General features: G+C 42.1%; 1 protein-coding gene across 1 annotated transcript in view; it reads left to right on the forward strand.

The window, feature by feature from the left end:
* Positions 1-19799, forward strand: part of wnk1b (WNK lysine deficient protein kinase 1b) — a 90868-nt gene that overhangs the window by 64900 nt on the left and 6169 nt on the right. Inside the window, exons 16-38 of the mRNA XM_071503045.1 lie at positions 1505-1762; positions 3179-3249; positions 3405-3558; positions 3901-4017; positions 4359-4469; positions 4578-4629; positions 4759-4899; positions 6043-6994; positions 7197-7525; positions 7606-7667; positions 8012-8068; positions 9481-9564; positions 9689-9725; positions 9840-9904; positions 9999-10283; positions 10527-10798; positions 11033-11108; positions 11207-11336; positions 12269-12466; positions 12972-13064; positions 16729-16770; positions 18502-18674; positions 19623-19679. Of these exons, the coding sequence (XP_071359146.1) occupies positions 1505-1762; positions 3179-3249; positions 3405-3558; positions 3901-4017; positions 4359-4469; positions 4578-4629; positions 4759-4899; positions 6043-6994; positions 7197-7525; positions 7606-7667; positions 8012-8068; positions 9481-9564; positions 9689-9725; positions 9840-9904; positions 9999-10283; positions 10527-10798; positions 11033-11108; positions 11207-11336; positions 12269-12466; positions 12972-13064; positions 16729-16770; positions 18502-18674; positions 19623-19679 (3816 nt within the window). The remainder of the gene's footprint in view (positions 1-1504; positions 1763-3178; positions 3250-3404; positions 3559-3900; positions 4018-4358; positions 4470-4577; positions 4630-4758; positions 4900-6042; positions 6995-7196; positions 7526-7605; positions 7668-8011; positions 8069-9480; positions 9565-9688; positions 9726-9839; positions 9905-9998; positions 10284-10526; positions 10799-11032; positions 11109-11206; positions 11337-12268; positions 12467-12971; positions 13065-16728; positions 16771-18501; positions 18675-19622; positions 19680-19799) is intronic.

Here is a 19799-nt window from a genome sequence, read left to right on the forward strand (position 1 = left end):
AGATTAATCCCTCTTGTTTTTGTGACCTCGTGTTGATGCCTGTTAGTAGTTTTCCTATGTTCAACCCAAATGTTTATATTAACTGACTAATTGAAAGCATGGATGCAAATTTTATAGGAATGAAGATAGGTAATATTTCCAGGATCAGAACTGATAGATAGTAAAAGCTTAATATGGGAAACAGTGGGAAAAGAAGAATCTTGAGATGTGTATATATATCAGTGTTCCAGTCTAATATCCTGTATGGTGTTGTACTGAAGAAATAAACAGTATAGTAGTGTCTTTAAGATTGTTGCTACCTGAGGATTTATAAAGAGAACATGGAAATGTCATGGAGCACATACTTAAAATGAAAAAATACATATTTCAGTCTTCAATTGGAGACATGTAATGATAAGAGGGGTTATAACAGTGTATTTTAAGTCAGTACTTTGTATGGAGTAGCAGAATCTCATGGTTCTCAATGGTAGATGTTTAGATGTTTAGGCTTTTTAGTTTTGCACTTGAAATGCAGTATTTATCTTTGCATTGTTGTCCATTAATGGACAGTAAAGATTGTGTGTATGCTACTAAAGTGACTATAGCATACTAAGTTTTGTTTAAAATGCAGCAAATTCCAACATATTTGGAGATTTTTGGTTTTTACCTTTTATATATATATAATGTAGTTACTATTCTCTTAGTATCAGTTTTTGTAACAACACTTTGCGTAGACAGTACATATGGATATTTTCCAGAGGTAAAGCAGGTGAGCTAAAAGACTAACCTCAGCACTCCTCTTTACATCATGTTGTAAAGTCTCAGTGGGAAGAATGGTCTCTAGCCAACACATATGAGTATTGCCCATCTGCATTGCACAAAGAATTTGCTTGGTTTTGCACCACATTTGAAACTGTGCTGTACACTGTCTGTAGAAGTTTTTTTTGTGGTTGCATGTTCTCAGACTGGTGTGTGTTTCACACGATTGTCATGTCACTGAGTTTGTTGTTTGATTGAAGCGCTTGAGATGTTGTTATTAATAGACTTGATCGTTGTTCCAGTTGTCTTACTCGGAAAACAGCTTGTCGAGGGTCTCAGAGTCAAATGTCAGTAATGGGTCTGTGAACTACTGGTGGCTCTTTCCTCTGCAGTCTGTTTTAACATGATTTATCATGGAGATAAATGAAGACTCACAAGCTGACACATCTGTTATCTGCTCTTTTCCAAGGCACATTCATCTTTTGATGTGAAGCCTTTATTGTATTTTAGATGAAACAATAGAAACTTAAGACCACCCTCAGCTCACTGTACCGTTACCGAGGTGATTGGCTGTAGCTTTCTGTCATTATTTCAGTGTGCAGCTGATCACCTGATGGGGGTATCTCGTCATCTTTACTGTGACGTTGCTCCTTTCCTTTTCTCACTTGTTACCCGTCCTCTAGCCTCATCTGCTTTCTCCTCCACCCTTCATTTATCCTTTCTGCCTCCTTCTTTTCCTCTTTCTGGCCCTCCTTCCTCTTCTCAGCCCAGTGTAACTTCTTCTACCTCTACCGTTTCCTTGGTGACGCACCCTCCTCCGTCGCCATCCCTTCCTATTACCATGCCGACACCGGTCTTGGCTTCCCCACCATCTCCTCTACCACTCCCTGTTGGGATGGTGCCTACTATTGTTTCCCCTCCTCTTCCCGTGCCCACACCTGTGCCTCAGCCATTGGCCACCGTGGTGCCAATCATCAGTGTAGTCACCGCCCCACCTGATACTCCCATGGAAGCCCCTCCCCAGGTACTGGTTACGGACGGTCAGAGCTACCAAGTGGATGTCATGTCCCTGTTCAATGTGCTCACATGTGTCGAAGTTAAAAAGCTGCAGGGTGCTGTCACTGGTTCTTAAACCACGGTACTATATGGATATCTCACAAAGATATGAGTACAGTAGACTGAGTTTCACTACGTGCCCACTGTTTAATGCTCAAAACCTATGTAAGCAACCTGTCATGCAAATATCAGGACTACAGCTGTTAGAAGATGTTTTTTAGGCTGCTTCAAATTACATGACCTTGTTGTGAATGAAAGGTATATGCCTATTATGGTTCTACTGGGAGTAGGAATAAATAAATATTTCCATCACTTGCTCTGACAGTCACTTCTTCCCACTGCTGTACATCTGGAAAGACAGCAGCTGTGAGCTGTCATGCCACCAGTGTAACTGCATATTCAACAGGGTTTTAAAAGGGTTGTTTTGATAGTTATTGCCTCTTTTTTCCATTTTTATGTTTGAAATTTTGCCCCATTGTTTTATGCAGTGAAACTGAAGTTTGGAAATAGAAAGTAAAATATTTTGCAGCACCCTTTGTCCATTTTTTGTCAAAGCAGTGTTATCTATGCTGATGTCATGTACATAGATTTTAGTAATAATTAATGATGCACGCATGGCAAACAATTTTGTCTAATTTTATGAGATCTATGATTCATTGGTGGTTTTCTGTGCATTTACTCAAAACAACCAGTTTGTTGTTTCGTTCTCAACAGTGTGTGTGGCTTAGTTTGAGAGGCACCATTGATTTATTTCTCAGAAAAAAAAAAATCCACAATTAAGTAATGATTGCTGGAAAAGTTTCCTGGGTTGTTTATGCAATGTCACTGAGCCAGTGAAAAACATCTGGGACAACTGGAAAAACAGCTTTGATTGGTCCACAAGTAACTAGTGTTTAATAGAATCAGTCTGTCACTGTTTGCAGATTACACTCTGGTCCAAGTGCAAGAGTTGGCCTTAGATGAACTCCTCATTCAGACCACTCGTTTTATTATTTTTCAGTCATCATTTATAGACCTTAACAATGAGACCAGGTTGCATGTGTCACTGGAGATACTGTATGCATCTAATGAATACAAGACAGTTTTGTGGCAGTTCTTGTTTTGCTTCTTTTGCTCCATGCTCTAGTTTTAGTTGTTGTGCGACCCAGTTTTTATGTGATTAGTCTATTCTGTATATTTAATTCTCCTTACACTAAAATCATGAATGCATTGCTTGCAGTCTTCTTAGGGTTCTCTCTTAATTTTGTCACACTTTGTTTGTATTTCATGCTTTCCTGCTGTATTTCCTTTCCTCAAAATTTCCCTGGTGTTGGTGGTTGTGTTGTTTTGTGATTATACTGGGTGAGTTTGTATGTGCATTTTCATGTGCCTGTGTGTGTTTCAGTCTGCCTCTCAGTCGTCAGAGCTCTCCCAGTCCCAGCTACAGCCACCTCAAGTTCTCTCATCTATAGAGAGGTAATCAATGCATGCACACACACACACACACACACACACACACACACACACACACACACACACACACACACACACACACACACACACAATTACTGATTGTTTATTTCTTTTTTTCTCTCATTAAATTTGGTTTCCATCTCTCCTTCGTAACTCAGTGGCCACTCTGAGACTTCAGGTCTGAGTGACGGTAACGAGGGGGGAGGGGGAGGTCGTCATGAAGGGCGCTCCACCAAGCGCCATCAGAGACGCTCTGTACGAAGTCGATCTCGCCATGAGAAGATCTCGAAGGCGAAACTCAATGTTCTCAATGTAAGAGCACATCGCATAAATCCTATAATGTCATAATTAAACAATAAATCCTCTTCAGTACTGTACCCACTGATGGGATTTATTGCTTGTTATAGTGTTATGAGCTGCAGTAAAAGTAATGAAAAACATCTAATTGAGACACTGCTTATTTCCTGCCTCCTTCTTTATAATTGTGTCTCTCTCTCTCTCTCTCTCTCTCTCTCTCTCTCTCTCTGTCTCTCTGTCTCTCTGTCTCTCTGTCTCTGTCTCTGTCTCTGTGTGTGTGTGTGTGTGTGTGTGTGTGTGTGTGTGTGTGTGTGTGTGTGTGTGTGTGTGTGTGTGTGTGTGTGTGTGCGCGTGCAGATCTCCAACCGAGGGGACAGGGTAGCAGAGTGTCAGCTGGAGACCCACAACAGGAAGATGGTAACCTTCAGGTTTGACCTGGATGGCGACAACCCTGAGGAGATCGCTCAGATCATGGTGCACACGCTGTCTCTTGTTTTGTTTTCTCCACCACCCGTTTGATTAATTTACTCTCTCTCCCATCATAATGATGAGTTAACAGCTCTGTATCAGGCTGGAATATGTTTCACATAATGGTGCACGTGCTGTCTATCCTTTGTCATCCGAAACCACTGAAGTACACATAATCGCTTTGCTCTTGTCCTTGTGCTTTCATTTAGTGAGAGCTTACTTGTGAGGCAATATTACACCAGTGTGGAATACACACTGCCATAGGAGGCATAAACCAGGCTGTTGCTTTGTTTCTGTCACATATTATACACAAATGTCTAAATCTGACTTTTTCACCGTGTGTCCAGGTCCAGAGTGAGTTTATCCTGGAGAGTGAGAGGGAGTCGTTCATTGAGCAGGTCAGGGAGGTGATAGAAAATGCTGATGAGAAGGGTCTGGAAAGAGACACAAACAGCCAGGTAAAAACAACACTTAGTCTTTCTTTATTTATTTATTTGGGGTTGAAAGTTGCTGATGTAAAGTTGATTTGATTAGATTTTACAGCATGTTGTCTTATTGATCTGCAGGTGACAGGTGACATGGAGCAGCAGATTCCTGCTATATCCGTCCCCATGCCAGGTAAAAAGAACAGTTATGATAATCATAATGCCTTATACTTTCTGCAGATGAACTACAGTAGAGAATAGTGTTGTTATTCTTATGGAGATTAACAAATAATGCTGTTTATCACTGTTCCTTTCTTACCAGACATCCCTCCCAGTGCAACAGCGCAAGTGGTCCATTCGGCAGGTCGGAGGTTCATCGTCAGCCCCGTACCTGAAGCCAGGCTGAAGGAGCCAATGTTTCCCACCTCTCCTTCTCCTGCCCCGTCACTTCCTGTTAAAACAGGTGAGGATTTTGTGTGTGCTTGTATTTTTTTTTTTTTTTTTTTTGTCGGGGTTTGTTTACAGCCCGTCCAATCATTGCACTACGCAATGATTGGACCACACACACACACACACACACACACACACACACACACACACACACACACACACACACACACACACACACACACACACACACACACAGATTAAATTAAACTGTTATGCTTTTAGAGGAAATTGCCCAAATGTTCTGTCCAAATGCAATAACACACTGGCATTTATTTAATTTGATACCGTAGGATCTTCTGGAATATAAATAACTGTATCTAATATTCTATCAGATATGGTGGAATTTAAACATCAATCGATCAAAATACATTTAAAAAATGCCTTTTGTATAACGCAGTAATGTTATGGCTAACAAAATGTGGAAAAGAACTAATAAATCATTGATTTAATTTTAGTTCCTAATGTTCTGATAAATACAGAGGAGAAATAAGGTATGTTTTGATACTGGATTCACATACCTTTGCAAGGCAGAGGGACGACAACTGGGACAAATCCAATCAGGATTACTGGACTGAATGCAGTTAACCATAAGTGGTTAACTGCATTTGCCTATCCACACTCTGATCTCAATACATACTGAAATGTGACACACATTAATACCTACACATTCCTTAATAAATGAAAGTTATTTAATTATGTATGTACGTCCCTCTAATTGTCTCTGTCATGAGATGGTGACATTTCATTTGCTTGTACAAAAAACAGGCATGTCTTCGCAATCACCTTCTTGGTGCTTTGCAGTGGTGGTCAGTAACAAAGTACATTTACTGAAGTGTAGTACTTCAGTAATATTTAGCTTATTTTCCTTTATTTGATTTATTTTCCTGTTATGCTACTTTATATTTTTGATTTAACAACATTCTAGGGGGGGAATATTGTATTTTTACACCACTACATTTATTCAAGAACTATATATTTATAAGCTGTACACACCCACACAGGTGTTTTCAATAGGGGCTGTTTAAACCTCTAAACAGATGAAAGCTGAGTGGAGCTGTGCTGTGAATTACATGATGTCACCGAAAGACTAACTAACTGACCGACAGTGGAGACGATGGGCTTTGTGGCTTCAAATTGTGTTTCTCTCTTCTTCCAGTTCCTCCAGCCTCAGCTCCAGCTCAGACTCCAGGCCAAGGTTTGGTGTTGTCCCAGTCTGCAGGAGCAATCAGCTTACAGCAAGCCTTCTCTGAGCTCAGACAGAACCAGAATCAGTATGATACAGGACCCAGCACTGCCCCAGCATCCATCCACTCCACCCATCCTCCTCTACAGCCTGCAGCTGCCCCCGTCCCTTCACAGGCTAGCACTATCTTTCCTCCTGCTGATGCTACTGCTGGGGTTGTCCCTTCTAATCTAGCCAAGGCACAGGAGCAGGTCTTGGATGCCTCTCTTCCTCCCCCTTCCTCATCCTCCACCCCCTCCTCTGTGGGCGCTGTTTGTCTCAGTCCTCCTTGTTCCTCCTCTCCTCCTCCTACTGTGGCGAGTCAGTCCATCCTTCAGTCGCAGGTGCTTTCACAGCCAGGAATGCAGGTTGTGTCCCAAGTTCAGGGACAGGTGCAGGTGCAGGTCCAGGGACAAGCACAAATTCAGCCCCAGGCTTTCGCTCTGCCTCAGTCCCAAACAGTTTCTACTGTCATTGCTACTTCAGTACCTTCCACTTTACCATCCACAAGCATTTCCAGCATCCCCCCAACAATGCTTACCTCCCCACCTCCTGCCCAGACCGTTCCCCTTGTATCCACCCCTCCCTCCTCCACTCTTACAGCCAGTGAAGTCTCCTCCAATCATCCGTCAGCCTCTCCCCCCTCCTCCTCCACTCCTTCCCTCTCCTCCTCTGTCATCCCCACTACTGCCATCCCAGGGCCCCAGCTTGCTCCCTCTGCCGCCTCCCACCCCACTCCCCCTCCCCCCACCTCCTCCTCTTCTGCGGGGCTCCAGCCAGTGACCACAAATGTTCCTTCAGTCCAACCAACCTTGGTCCACTCCCAGCCGCAGACAGCAGCCCTGCCTGGGCAGACACACACACACTGTGGGGAATGTGATCCAAGGTAAGAGGTGGTCAATATCTATTTATTTAGTCTCTTTGCTTTATTTATTAGGACTACCTTACTACTTTTCTCATACTGAATGAAATGTATCAAAGTGTCAAGTACCAAAAGCTGGTATGGATTTTTGGTCCACTCAAGATTCGAAAACAAGTTAGTCATTTATCAAACAAAGGTTTCAATACATTATTAATATCTTTTTCAGGTGTGAGGCGTACGCTGAGTCCCAGGGCAAACCGGATGATATCCAAGCTCTGGAGAAGAAGTTACGGTCTCTCTTCATGGACCTCGGTGGAGGTGTGCCCTCCACCCAGGGAGACATCTTAGCTGCTGACCCTGCCTCTGGAGCCTCTGTGGCAGGTACCTCATCACCAATGGGGCCCAGCTCTACCACCACCACATCTGTTACCACACCTGGCTCCAGCCTGCCAGCCAACCCTCCTCAGCCCCCCTCCAGCCTAGCGCTGGGGTCACTGGGGTCACCTGTTCCGATCCAGGGCCCCGGGACACCTATTTCCACCCCTGCACAAACTGGTAGGTAAAAGAATATGTTGATTTGTTTCTCTGTGTTTTTTTAATGCTGCTTTCTAACTTTAAGATTTCAATTTCCACAGTCATCCCTGCCTCTTCCTTTGGCCAGACCACTCCATCTAAAACCCCCTTATCCAGGGTACCAGTGAGTGAACAGTTTTACATTGCATAGAAATATTACTTTGTTTTGGCTGTAGTTAAAACATTAATATTTATTAAATTATGTGATCAGACAGCATGTGCATGTTTTTAGGTGAAACTGCTAAGCTAATTTACACTACTACACTTTTAAAGGTTAAAATAGTTTGATGTTTAGGAATTATAGGTGTTCCAATGTTTCTATTCACTTTCCTTACAACTCATCTGGCATGGAAATTTCTTTTAACATCCTCTGCAATGAACACTATTCTTATAACCTCCTCTACAAATCTTTTTCTCTGTCATTTCTCCCACTCTGTCTTTTCATCACCTCTCCTTCTCTGGGATTAGGCCAGTTCTCCTCCTTCAGAACTCCTGCCATCCTTCCCTGGACCTTGTCTAATACAGGTGTTTTTTTTGCTCATTTTTAAGAGTACCGTCTCCATGACAATGTAATACTGTATTCATACTAAGCTGTATGTATTTGTAATTGTCTCAATTCTTTGTTGTGCCTGTGTTGGACTTAATATGGGTATGGGTTTAGAAATGATGCTTCTGCTTATTTAAATTCTGCTTTACTAATAACTCAAACAACAGACCTTGAAAAAGACAAAGAAAATGTAATTGTAACATAAAATGAATATATCAAGTGACTACAAGTTAAAACTTAGTCAAAAATAAGTCTGAAAGACAGTAGGACATTAACAAAAATGAGTAAAAGAGAGAGATTATGATATAGACAGAGAATCAGGGAGAGAGAGAGGGAGAGAGAGAGAGAGAGAGACTGAAGACCAGGAACTTCAGGGCAGAGGGAGAGTAGACCGACTATAATTTCCAGACTGCTGTTGTTGTGGCTGTGAATGCCATTGTCCAAAAATAGACTTTCCATTTAACTAGAACAGCACACTGAACAGAGAGACGTGACCTGTAGCCCCTTTATGAAAAATCAGACCTGCCAAGTTGCTGATATTCATGTCTCGTCTCTTATGTAACTCTCAGGGCAGAGACTTGTCCTCTTTGATTAAGATAATCCCTCTGAAGTCGAAGCTCACAAGAGATTGGATTTTAATGATTTATTTTTTAATTGCAGTTAAAATGCCCAAGTGAATAAAAGACCTCATGTGCCCTCTGCATCACCTGTGTTTGTGTGTCGGCACAGGAGAGAACTCTGATTCAGTAACCTTTGGAGAGTTGCAGCTTTTAGAAAAGTACACACATGAGAGCAGTGAGGAGCACAACGAAAAGTCAAAATTTCAGGCTCAATAAAATCCTTATTTGTGTGCTTTTGTCCAGTTTTGATGATGTCAGAAATGTATATCTTGTAATAGTTGGACCAGAAATGGTGAAATAATATGTGTTTTCCTGTTTATTCATGGTTGATTGAAGTGTAACAGTGCTGAGCTTTGTGTAGCCATCAGTGCTCTGCAACATGGTTGAATTTCTTATCACTGCATTGTACAGACATTATCCAGTGTTAATATACATTATAATATGGCAATGTATCCAGAATCACCCATAAAATAATGAATCTGATGTTCAAAGCAACTATTTGTGTTCCACTGGTATGTGATATAAGACCAAGCTCTCCATGTGTGTAAAACAAAGAAGAATCACTTGACTAATTTTGTGAGTTTTTAAATAACAACAGCACAAATCTATAGAATGACAGCATGATAAAATCATATCTGCAGCTGTAGTAGCCCCACATGTCCTTTTGGCTGATCTGTGCTTATGTTACTAACAAACCACAGTGCCTGACCCTGTGTGTGTGTTTTCTTATTTTTGTGTGTGTATCTAAAAGTGTCCCTGTCTTTCTTCAGTCCCAGCAGCCTCTAGAGGACCTGGATGCACAGCTGAGGAGGGCACTGAGTCCAGAGACTGTACCTGTCAGCACACACACACAGGTAAACACACACACACACACACATTAACATGTTATTTCTGGTAGTTCATACTGATATTGTACTGTTGTATATACACTGACTCAATCACACTCCTCAATAATAAACCATTTTCAACCAACCCCAGGCCTCTCACGGTGGCATACCTGCAGTGGGACAACCAAGTATGTATACCACAGTAAAATTAATTTAATGAATCTAGTCATTTGTGTGTCTGTCTCTGTATCTGTGTGTGTTTTATAATTGTAACATTTGTCTTTCATTCCCCTTATCTCTAGATGATGAAAGTGTGTCTGCTCCTGCTCCTCCTTCTGCAGGTGGAATCAAACTTGGAAGATTTCAGGTAAGAGTCACGTTACAACCCACACATGAATACCTCCAGGTAATAACTGTACATTAAGCCTACAAAAGTCTCTGTTGCTTCCTCTTCTGCGTAGGTCTCGTTGGCTGCTGAAGAGCCTCAAGTCCAACACCCGGCCTGCACTGAATCTTCCTCCACCACCTCCTCATCTTCATCATCTTCCTCCTCGTCCTCCAGTCTCTCCAGCCCAGAGAACACACTACACAAGGACTCCTCCACTCCTCTTAGAGGGGGAGGAGGACAAGGAGGAGACCTTGTGGATGGGCCCCCCAAAAGGACTCTGGGAGGATCCCACCATCCCTCCCCCCTCACCTCCCCCTGCCCCTCTCCTAAGCCCACCACCACCATCGGACGCTTCCAGGTATTTCCTGCCTGTGCAAGTGCAGCTCAAATAATAAAACAGCCTTTGTTTCTGCTGTGTTTTGGGTTAAGACATAAATAAACAAGTTCATTTGCAGGACATTTTCAAAATTGACATTATTTTACAACTTGTTTTAAACTTGTCTTTATCTGTAAATTTGCAATGACCTGTCAAAGTGCGGAAATTCTACTCCACGTTGAAAAGTTCTTGTACAATTCTACTGTCGACTGCCCTACATTTCAGGTCACCACCAACCCTGAGGCCCGTGTTGGTAGATTCTCAGTCAGTCGTGCCCAGGAGCAGAGCCTCGAGTCCAGACAAACCCCTCCACCCGCCGCCCAGGCTGCTAACGGACCTAGCGATCCTGGGCAGATTTTGACTCCAGACTCCACTCATAAAGCCTCCCTGCCGAGTCTAAACAACAACTCCTTCAATAACTCCTACATCAGCAGTGACAACGACTCCGAATTTGAGGATGAAGACTTCAAACGTGAAGTCAACCGCCTCAGAGAAAAGTAAATTATCCCCTCTTTCTTAAAAATTGAGAGAGAAGACACCTTCCTCTCCACCTTTCCCTAAAAACAATAGGCTATGCTTTTCCTCTTTCTTCACCCTCAAGAATGAGGTTAACTAGGTCTTCTTAGAAAACAAGGCCCTCCTCCTTTGTCCTCTTTATTTCTTTATGTTTTGCCTCCCAACATTTTATTCTGAATATTAATTATTCCATCTTTCTACCTTTCTACCACCAGGCACATGCGTGAAATTCAGGCCCTCCACTCCCGTCAAAAGGAGGAAATAGACAGTCTCTTTACCAGGCTGGGAAAGGTAACTCACCTTGGTTACATCAGTGCACTGATAACACTGTTAACACCATCACATACAGTTTCTAACAAGCGGCCATTCTTCTTTTGGTCTTGGCCTAGGTTCCTCCGGCTGCAGTGCTCCCTCCAGTTATAGCTTTGACTGGCAGGAGGAGACGACCTACCAAAAGCAAGTCCTCCAAATCGTCCAGAACTAGCTCCACACACGGCAGCAAGAGTCCATTACAGCCAGGTAGGCTCATGCTTAAACATTTATATTAAAGGCTCAGTTTGCCCAAATTCCAATGAATTGATAAAACTCATATTTACTTACTCACTTTATAGTGGTATCAGGCCATGCACATACTTTTGTTCCATGGAATTTGGTACAGACATTCATTTCTCCAAGACAATGAATCCCACTGACTTTGAAGGCCCCTAATCTTTTTGATATTTGGGGTTTTCAGTGAAATGTCTCAACAACTTTGGTTTAGAAAGCACCATCATCACCATCAGGGCAAAGGTTCAGTTTGTCCAGTACATTGGTTTATGACCAGAAACCTGCAAATGTAGTTTTTGAAATTTTGTGAGCAACACAAATGAAAACTTGAACAAACTGAACCAGAAACATCAGCATGGCTCGATACCACTAGACTAAGGTGAGATGATATGTATTTTTTGTAATTTGGTTGAACTGACCTTTTAACCCTTCATCTCTCTGAACAGTAACTCACCAGACAAAATATTCACCTTAATCTCGAGCCCAAAGTCCACTACAGCCAAGATGGTCACAAACATTTACGCTAACATTACACCGTCTCTGTGTTTATGCATCTTTGTGCATGTGTGTGTGTTTACCTGCTTGGTTACATGTGCATGTGGGTGTACGCTGGAGCAGGCTCGGAGCTTCAAAATTTCTGACTGCTTTCCCTGTCTGTTTTTCTCTGTGTGTGGTTGTGTGTGTTGGGGTGTCTGTGTAAATGTCTGGGGTAACGGGTGTCTTATCGGTCTCTTTGTGTGTGTGTGTGTGTGTGTGTGTGTGTGTGTGTGTCTGTGAGTGTGTGTGTGTGTGTGTGTGTGTGTGTGTGTGTGTGTGTGTGTGTGTGTGTGTATGTATGTGTCTGTTCTCTGTGGTGTGTCATTCCTGCCCTGTCCTCTCCTGCCTATGCCTTGTGCTATCTCCAGGCAGCACTTTATCCGCCCAGAGCGTCCCGACCATGTACCCCGGCCAGCTGGCTCTGCTAGCCCCAGGAGGTTTAACCGACTCAGGCAGCAGCACTCTGCTCCAGCCCCTCAAACCCTCTCCCTCCAGCGACAACCTGTGTTCGGCCTACACCAGCGAGGCGGCGCTCTCTGTCCCCAGCCTGTGTGCTCCCACCCCAGGTAGGCATGCTGCTGGGAATTCCAGGCTGTATCAGGCCTCATCACATCCCCACAACACAAGAAATACTGTTGAATTCACACAGCTCATTGTACTCGTTGTATGCAGACAAAGATGAATGCATGCAGTTGGTTTGTCCTCACTCCCTCACAACAGAACACTCCTCACATCTTTTTCTACCGTTCTTGGTCTATTTCTCTCTCTGCCTCTGTGTAAAGCAGTGTGACGGCTAACTGACTGTTAAAATCTTTCTGTGTATCCTTCACTTGTATCTCTTTCCTTCCCTCTCATCTATTCCTTCTCTGTCTTTCTCTTTTCTGTCTATTTTTCCATCGTTTCCCTGTTTTTCTCTTTCCTCTGTCTCTCTGTTGCTCTCCTTTCTTCTCATTTTCTCTCATCATCTCTTCTTCACCTCTCTTTGCACCTTCCTTCCCTCCTCTGCATTCTCCTTTCCTGTCTCCTTATGTCTTCTCTCCTTCCTTTCCCTTCCCTCCTCCCTCTCTTCAGGCTGTGTAAAGTTCAGCTGGGGTTCGGAGCGTTTGGCCTTCAAGCCTGGCGGCAGGAGGACGCGCTTTCTGAGTACGCCCTGCTTGGCTCTTTGTGTGTAACGCTTTATTTCTTTGCTCTTCTCTTTTATCCGTCATCCTTACTTACTTTAGTTCCATTTTTTTTTCTTTTTACTCGTATATCCGTCAAGTCACAGTCATCCTGTCTTCCTGTGGGTTTTCTTCTTTGACGGAGGAAGGACCTCTGCTTCTGATATCACCAGTGTCCTGCAGAAATCTGATGAATCCAAAAAAGTCAGCTTTCAGGAATTAGTACATGCTCCTACTTTAACGCACTGTCACACCTGAGAGCTTCCTCACTGCAGCAGTTGAAATTTCTATCTTAATTCAGGGCCTTTAAAGTAAAACCAGTGGCTTTACTACCTTACAGACATCCTGTGTATGTTGGAAACAGTTTTAGATGCAGAAGATAATTGAAAAATTAAAGATAAGAACTTCTTCCGCTCTTTCTTTCTTTCTTTCAGTCCTGGTTGGTTTGGTGAAAAGGCATGGGTACTGGTGGTAACAGCGAGTGCAGTTTAATGCTACTCAAAACAATCATTGAGCAGCCGCTTTGTCATAAATACAACAGAAGAGCAGCTGGTGTATCTGTTTACAGTGCAGCTGAACCGACTGCCTCTGTTTTAATAAAGAAGCCAGTCAGTAATCAGTCAGTAAAAGTCTTTTTCCATCGCGCCATCTGATTTCATGCATATAACAACAGCAGCACGGTGGAGTTGGAGGTGTTGTTCCATTACTCTCTGCAATATTTAAAACTGATCTGCTGACAATAAAATGCACAAAGTGACATTAAAAAAAAAAAAAACACACAAATAACCAAAACCAACCAAAAATGGAGTTTGATTTCATGAAAACCTTAAGGATTGCAACTTTAATTTCATCAGTGCAATGCAACTAACATAAACATAGTTAAGTCATCATTTCATTGTGCTGTACAGTTACATTTAAGTCCTTCAGCTAATGCTCCATGGCAACATGTTAACAGATGAAGAGTGCATGATAACTTGCACTGTGAGTAGCCAGCAGCTTTACTAGCTTTACTACCTCTGGTCCATTTCATCTCTAGGCCTCATAAGACAGAGACAGATGATAAAGTTTTGTTTGTGTGTCTGAATTTTAAATCCTGACTGAATCCATCTCTAACCTTTTAACCTTTGTTAAAACAAGTAGACTAACAAGGAAAGACAAGTTTAGACCTGATGACTTGAGATTCTGTCATACAGTTTTTATTTTTGATTAAAGGTTATTTATTAATTAAACACAGTTCTGTTCAGATACTTTGCTTTATTTATTTATTGTTTATTCATAATTAAGAAATTGTGTTTCTTAAACCATATTATAATCATAATATGTAGTGTTGGTGAAATGTTTTGTGCTTGACGATGGGATGTTTATGGATGCTTCTGAACCCTCTGCAGCTCAATCCCTTTCTCTCCCTTCTTTCTTTCCTTCCCTACCTCACTTCTTATCCTCACCCCCCTCTTTCCCTCACCTGTCCCTCTGTCACTGCACAGCCAGGAGGGGAGAGAGACAGACCTGGGTCTAAGTGGTTGTAACTTGCTTTTGTTTGTTAATATTTAGTTTAGGAAGAAAAGTACATCAAATTGGCATGAAGTCTTTGTTAGTGTTCTTTGATATTAGTGTGATAATCCCACTAAAATATAATTTTAGTTTTACTTCATTCTGTTTAAATCACTGAACAAATCAGTCATGTTGGCAGTGATTCAGAGGTCTGGAATAACACCACTTTAATATACAGACAGATGACAAATTAAAGGAAAAACCAACATGAGGTATCTTAGTAAGGTGTTGTGTAACCACATGCTGCCAGAACAGCTTCAGTGCTCCTTGGCATTGATTCTCTAAGTCTCTAAACTCTACCGAGGCATGAACATCAATCTTCCTCATTTGGTGTTTAGGTGATGGTGGTGAAGAGCACTATCTAACACATCAGTCCATAATCTCCCCTAATTGTTCAGCGGGGCTGAGATCTGATAACTATGAAGGCCACAGCAAATGATTCACATAATTTTCATACTTATTATTCATATTTATAATGTCCAGTGACCCCTCATGCCTTGATGATGGGGGCATTGTTATCCTGGAAGAGACCACTCCCATCAGGATAGAAATCACAGAACAAAGCTGATCGCTCAGAACAACTTTGTATTGATTTGCAATGACCCCTCCCTCTAAGGGGACAAGTGGACCCAAACCGTGTCAGCAAAATGCCCCCCACAGCATAACAGAGCCACCGGGTTCCCTCACTGCAGGGGTCAACATTCAGGCCTGTGCTGGTCTCTTACTGTACACCACATGCACTCGCCCACTTGTTAAGAATATGGTGAAGATGACTCATCTGACCCTATACCTTTTTTGCACATCTGTGTTGACCAGTACCTCAGATTTTTGCACCACGGAACTCTCAAATGTGCATTTGCCTAATGAGGAGTTAATGCTCTGCAACCCTACTATAATATTCCTCTCCCAGTCTGTTCTTGCAGACACACTCCGATCACATCCTGCTCTGACATACTCAGTCACCTGAGGAAGACTTGCTCCTCTGTTTTCCTTACATATCACACTAATGCACAAGATGTACAGTCATCAAATGTGCGCTGTCGGCCACAGTGTCGACCCTATTGACTGATGTGTTTTCCATAGGTCTACACTAACCAACTGAGCAGCCTTTATGACCAAAGCTCCAGCCACTTATGTCCCAACAATGAACCCTCTTTCAAAATTACTCATCACTCATCACTTGATATTAAATCAGAATCAGCTGGGCCTGCTCATTGTTTTTATACCTGCCATTGAGTATCATTGAATGTTAACTAGGTAATTGTACCATGCAGTGCATCTGCAAGTATCTGCATTTGTTGTATTTCTCCACTCATTTATTCAGGTTTGTCCTTTAATTTGTCACCACTCTGTATATACGAATCCTAGGTTAGACCCAGTTCTGGTACGGCCCTGTGAGCTGTAGAGAGGACTCAGAATCATCAGGTGTTGGTTACCCAAAAGCATCTTAAAGCCACGCTACACGGTCAAAGACTCTGAGGCAGTGTACAACAGTTGGTGGTTTAACGTCATTGTTGACATGACAGCAAAGCTCAGTTTAGCTTACCGTTAAGCATATCCAAACAAGTATGGATGTGACGTATTTTATTATAAAGTATTTATATTCTAGGATTACCTGTCATTTGTTGCTGCTGCAGTAACTGTCAAGCAAGTATGCATAAGGTTGGTGTCTGCACTTCCTCAGAAGACTTCCCACATATCGTGGCCTTGTCAAAGGGAGCATCTTTACCCAGTTATTCATGTGTATAAATATAGCAGCCCCATGACCTCACATCTGCAGTCAACCTTTCTCACAGTGAAGCATACGGATCTCACATGTGACACATCATGACACTTGAATATAAGTCTGGATATCACATATACACTTTTAAAAAATTGCAGATACAGCCTCTCATCTCCTGTTTTCTCTGGTTCCGAGGGTCACTTTGCACTGTGTGACAGATTCTGATCTGTGTTAAGATGTTCTTGGGCAACTCAACCCCAAAGTGTTGTTCATTGACTACTTAACATTCAAGTGATCATACTCCGATGCATTGTGTTTGGTTGTCGGGTGTTGTGGGTGGGGTTTAACTCTGACTCTCTCCCAATCCTCCGATTGTTGTCTTCCGGCCTCGCAGGGAAGATGGTGAAAAAAGTCTGCCCCTGCAACCAGCTCTGTAGTAACTATCTCTCTTTTTGGTCTTTCCTCCCTCCATCCATCCCAGTCCTCCATCCTTGCACTTGCTCTCCCATGCTTCCTCCTGCCCTCTGATGCCCTCTAGATTCAAACTCTGACCTTCTGCCAGATTTGAGATCAGATCAGTTCAGTTATTTCAGTGAGCGTGAATAATAGGAACAATATATTTTTCATTTCAAGGTCTTTGTGAAATCAGCTCAGTCTGAGCTTTGAAATGACTGAACTGACCGGCCATCACAGATTCAAACTGACAGTGCATGCACATGCAAGCTCCTACACACATGTTCAAACACACATTAACTCACCTGAACAGCTGTTCAGCCACTCTGCCCCGTCCCCTTTCCTCTCCTCTCCTCCCCTGTCATGGCTTGTGGTCTGGACTACGTTGCCCAGAATTCCATGCTGCTGCAGTCAGTCATGACTCAGCGTCTCCTCATTCTTATTTTCCTCCATTTTATTTAGCATGACATGACAGTTTCTGTCCGACCAACTGTATGATTAGTTTTCTCCTGGATAATTCCTGCATATTCTGTCTTTTTTCATGATATGTCTCATAGGAGAAGATCATATAAATATTTCACAGCCAAGCTCATTTTGTTAGCATGTCAGTGGGTTCCATTTGTCTGCAAAGGAAATGTATCAGCTCCTTGTAATTATGGTCTGGATTTGAAATAGTGTGCAGTAAAGGGGTGGTAATGAAGTAAGAAAACAGGTAGTAATTATATTACAATATTCCTCATAGTAAAAGAAAGATATAGCAGTTCTTGTTAATCACTAAATCCTCTTTCACTGGCCTTAATGATGAAACAATGTGAAAGATGTACATGCACATCATCACAGGCTTATCTGCAGTATTTGGGGTGCAGATTTGGTTTGATTGAAGTGAAACCTTTAATTCTGAGGTTTTGTGACAAAATGTGAACCAGAAGAGAGTGTGCAGTGTCTGACAGCAGAGAGCCGAGGTATTCTACAGTGTCAGTGCATAGTGATTTAGTTTCCTCTTGGCTTGGTAGAGAGATACTAACATGAAGAAGTACAGCCTCTGAATTACAGTGTGATGATGGTATCAGTGTCGTATAACAACTATTTAGTCTTTAACAGAAGCTGTACAGATGCAGGCACCCTGGCCAGTTTGCAGTGTGTTCTTTTTTTTTCTGCAATGAATTTGCCATGATGAGTTTGAGGATTCGTAAAGAGCAGAGTGCCATCTACTGGTAAAAAAAAAAATAAAAGCACTGAGATCAGTGGTACACAGGGCAACTCTGATCAGCAGCAACACTTAGTGGGCTTCTGTTGTGTAGGAGCATTTTGGAGGAGAATGGCTGAGCATGTCAGCTTTACAGATTGCCCAGTGTATCACTAATCTGATACCGTATATATACTGAAATATGTTCAGCGTTTGTCATTATTGTTGGCAAAAGTGGCCATGTTCTGCATTAAAATGTTGCTCTTGTATCGGTTTGTCTCTTGTTCCTGTTTTTCATCATTATCTCCATCATTAAAATAGAGAACATAATTCTAGGACCATATCGACATGCTGAGCTGCCCTAAATCTCTGACCAGCCTCTGTCACTATATAACAACCCCTCTCATGGTCAAGCCAGGACATACATTCGCATTCATTCAGATTACATCAGTTTCATCCGATTGTTGAATAATATCTCACATTATTTGTTCTTCTCCTCCCCTGTCCTGTCTCTGTTTCTCCTCACAGGGACTAATAGCACCAATGCAGTGAGCGGTTCAGGTGGTTTGGGTCAGAGCCAGGGGGGTTCTCAGTGTCTGGCTCCAAACATGTCAGCCCCCCACCAGAGGAAAGGAACCTTCACAGACGACCTCCATAAACTGGTGGACAACTGGGCCAGAGACGCCATGAACCTCTCACAGGTTTACTGCCTTTTTATGATTCATGCTAGCAGGAGCTGTTTTGATACAGACACTGTTCCTTCCACAGTGACTCAGCTCCTGTAATTAGTTTACGGACAAGAAGAGAGAAAACTAAACAGAGAAACTAAACTCTAAATGGTAGTTTGTTAAAAGCCAAAGTGGTTAGTAGAGTAAACACGCCTCAGCCAAACCATACTGGCACTTGGCTGAAGGAATGTTTTCAAAACATCTACAACGTCCTGTATCCATTTGGCACTTTATGAGTGTTAACATCGCCAGTAACTCCAGACTCTTATTTATATTGAACCAGAACCAGCTGATGCAGCAGTAGTTGACTGCAGCTGAGGTTTTTGATCAGCTGAAACAATTAGTTTATTAATCAGGTAAACAGCAACAATCTTAATAATTTGTCTAAGCAATTTTTTAAGCAAAAATGGCCCCAAAAAAAATCACTAGTTCGGTTCAGGGATACTTCTTAATTGCAATTTATTTTGTGTGTGTTTTTTTAGTCTTCTATGATAATGAACTGAATATCTAAAGGGGCTGTTGAGTAGATAAAACAAGACATTTGAAGACATCACCTCAAGATGTTGGGACTGATAATACTTATTTTACTATTTGCTGACTCTTTATAGGCCAAATAATTAATGGATTAGTTGAGAAATCATTCAGTAATTGAATCAATCAATAATTTAAGTTCTTCTAATGGAGTTCTAATGGAGCTACAGCTAAACTGTGAGCTACATTTTGTGAAAAACAAGCATTAGGTGTGTTGTTCCAGACTCATTCTAAGAAATGTGAAGTGTCTGTTCCAAAGCCAGAGCTTTAGTCTTTAATAACATTTCAAACAACAAACAGGTGTTTAATGTGATGTATTGTTGTGTTTGATAACTTTTTATACAGGTGAGTAAATTAAATCTAGCATTAACAACAAGTGAACTTTTTCAGGGTAAGAGGAGTGCCAAACAGCTGCAGCAAGCCCCAGCACAGGGACACAGCTATGAGGTTAGTCTAAACACACACACACACACACACACACACACATATACACACACACACAAGTTGCTTGCAGTCTTAAAATAAACGTAATAATGTAATGTAATAATGTAAAGTATCTATCCCCCT

The sequence above is a fragment of the Trachinotus anak genome, unplaced genomic scaffold, assembly GCF_046630095.1.
Source record: "Trachinotus anak isolate AG129_WGS33_773 ecotype Australia unplaced genomic scaffold, CSIRO_AGI_Tana_v1 ptg000018l, whole genome shotgun sequence".
Classification (NCBI taxonomy): domain Eukaryota; kingdom Metazoa; phylum Chordata; class Actinopteri; order Carangiformes; family Carangidae; genus Trachinotus; species Trachinotus anak.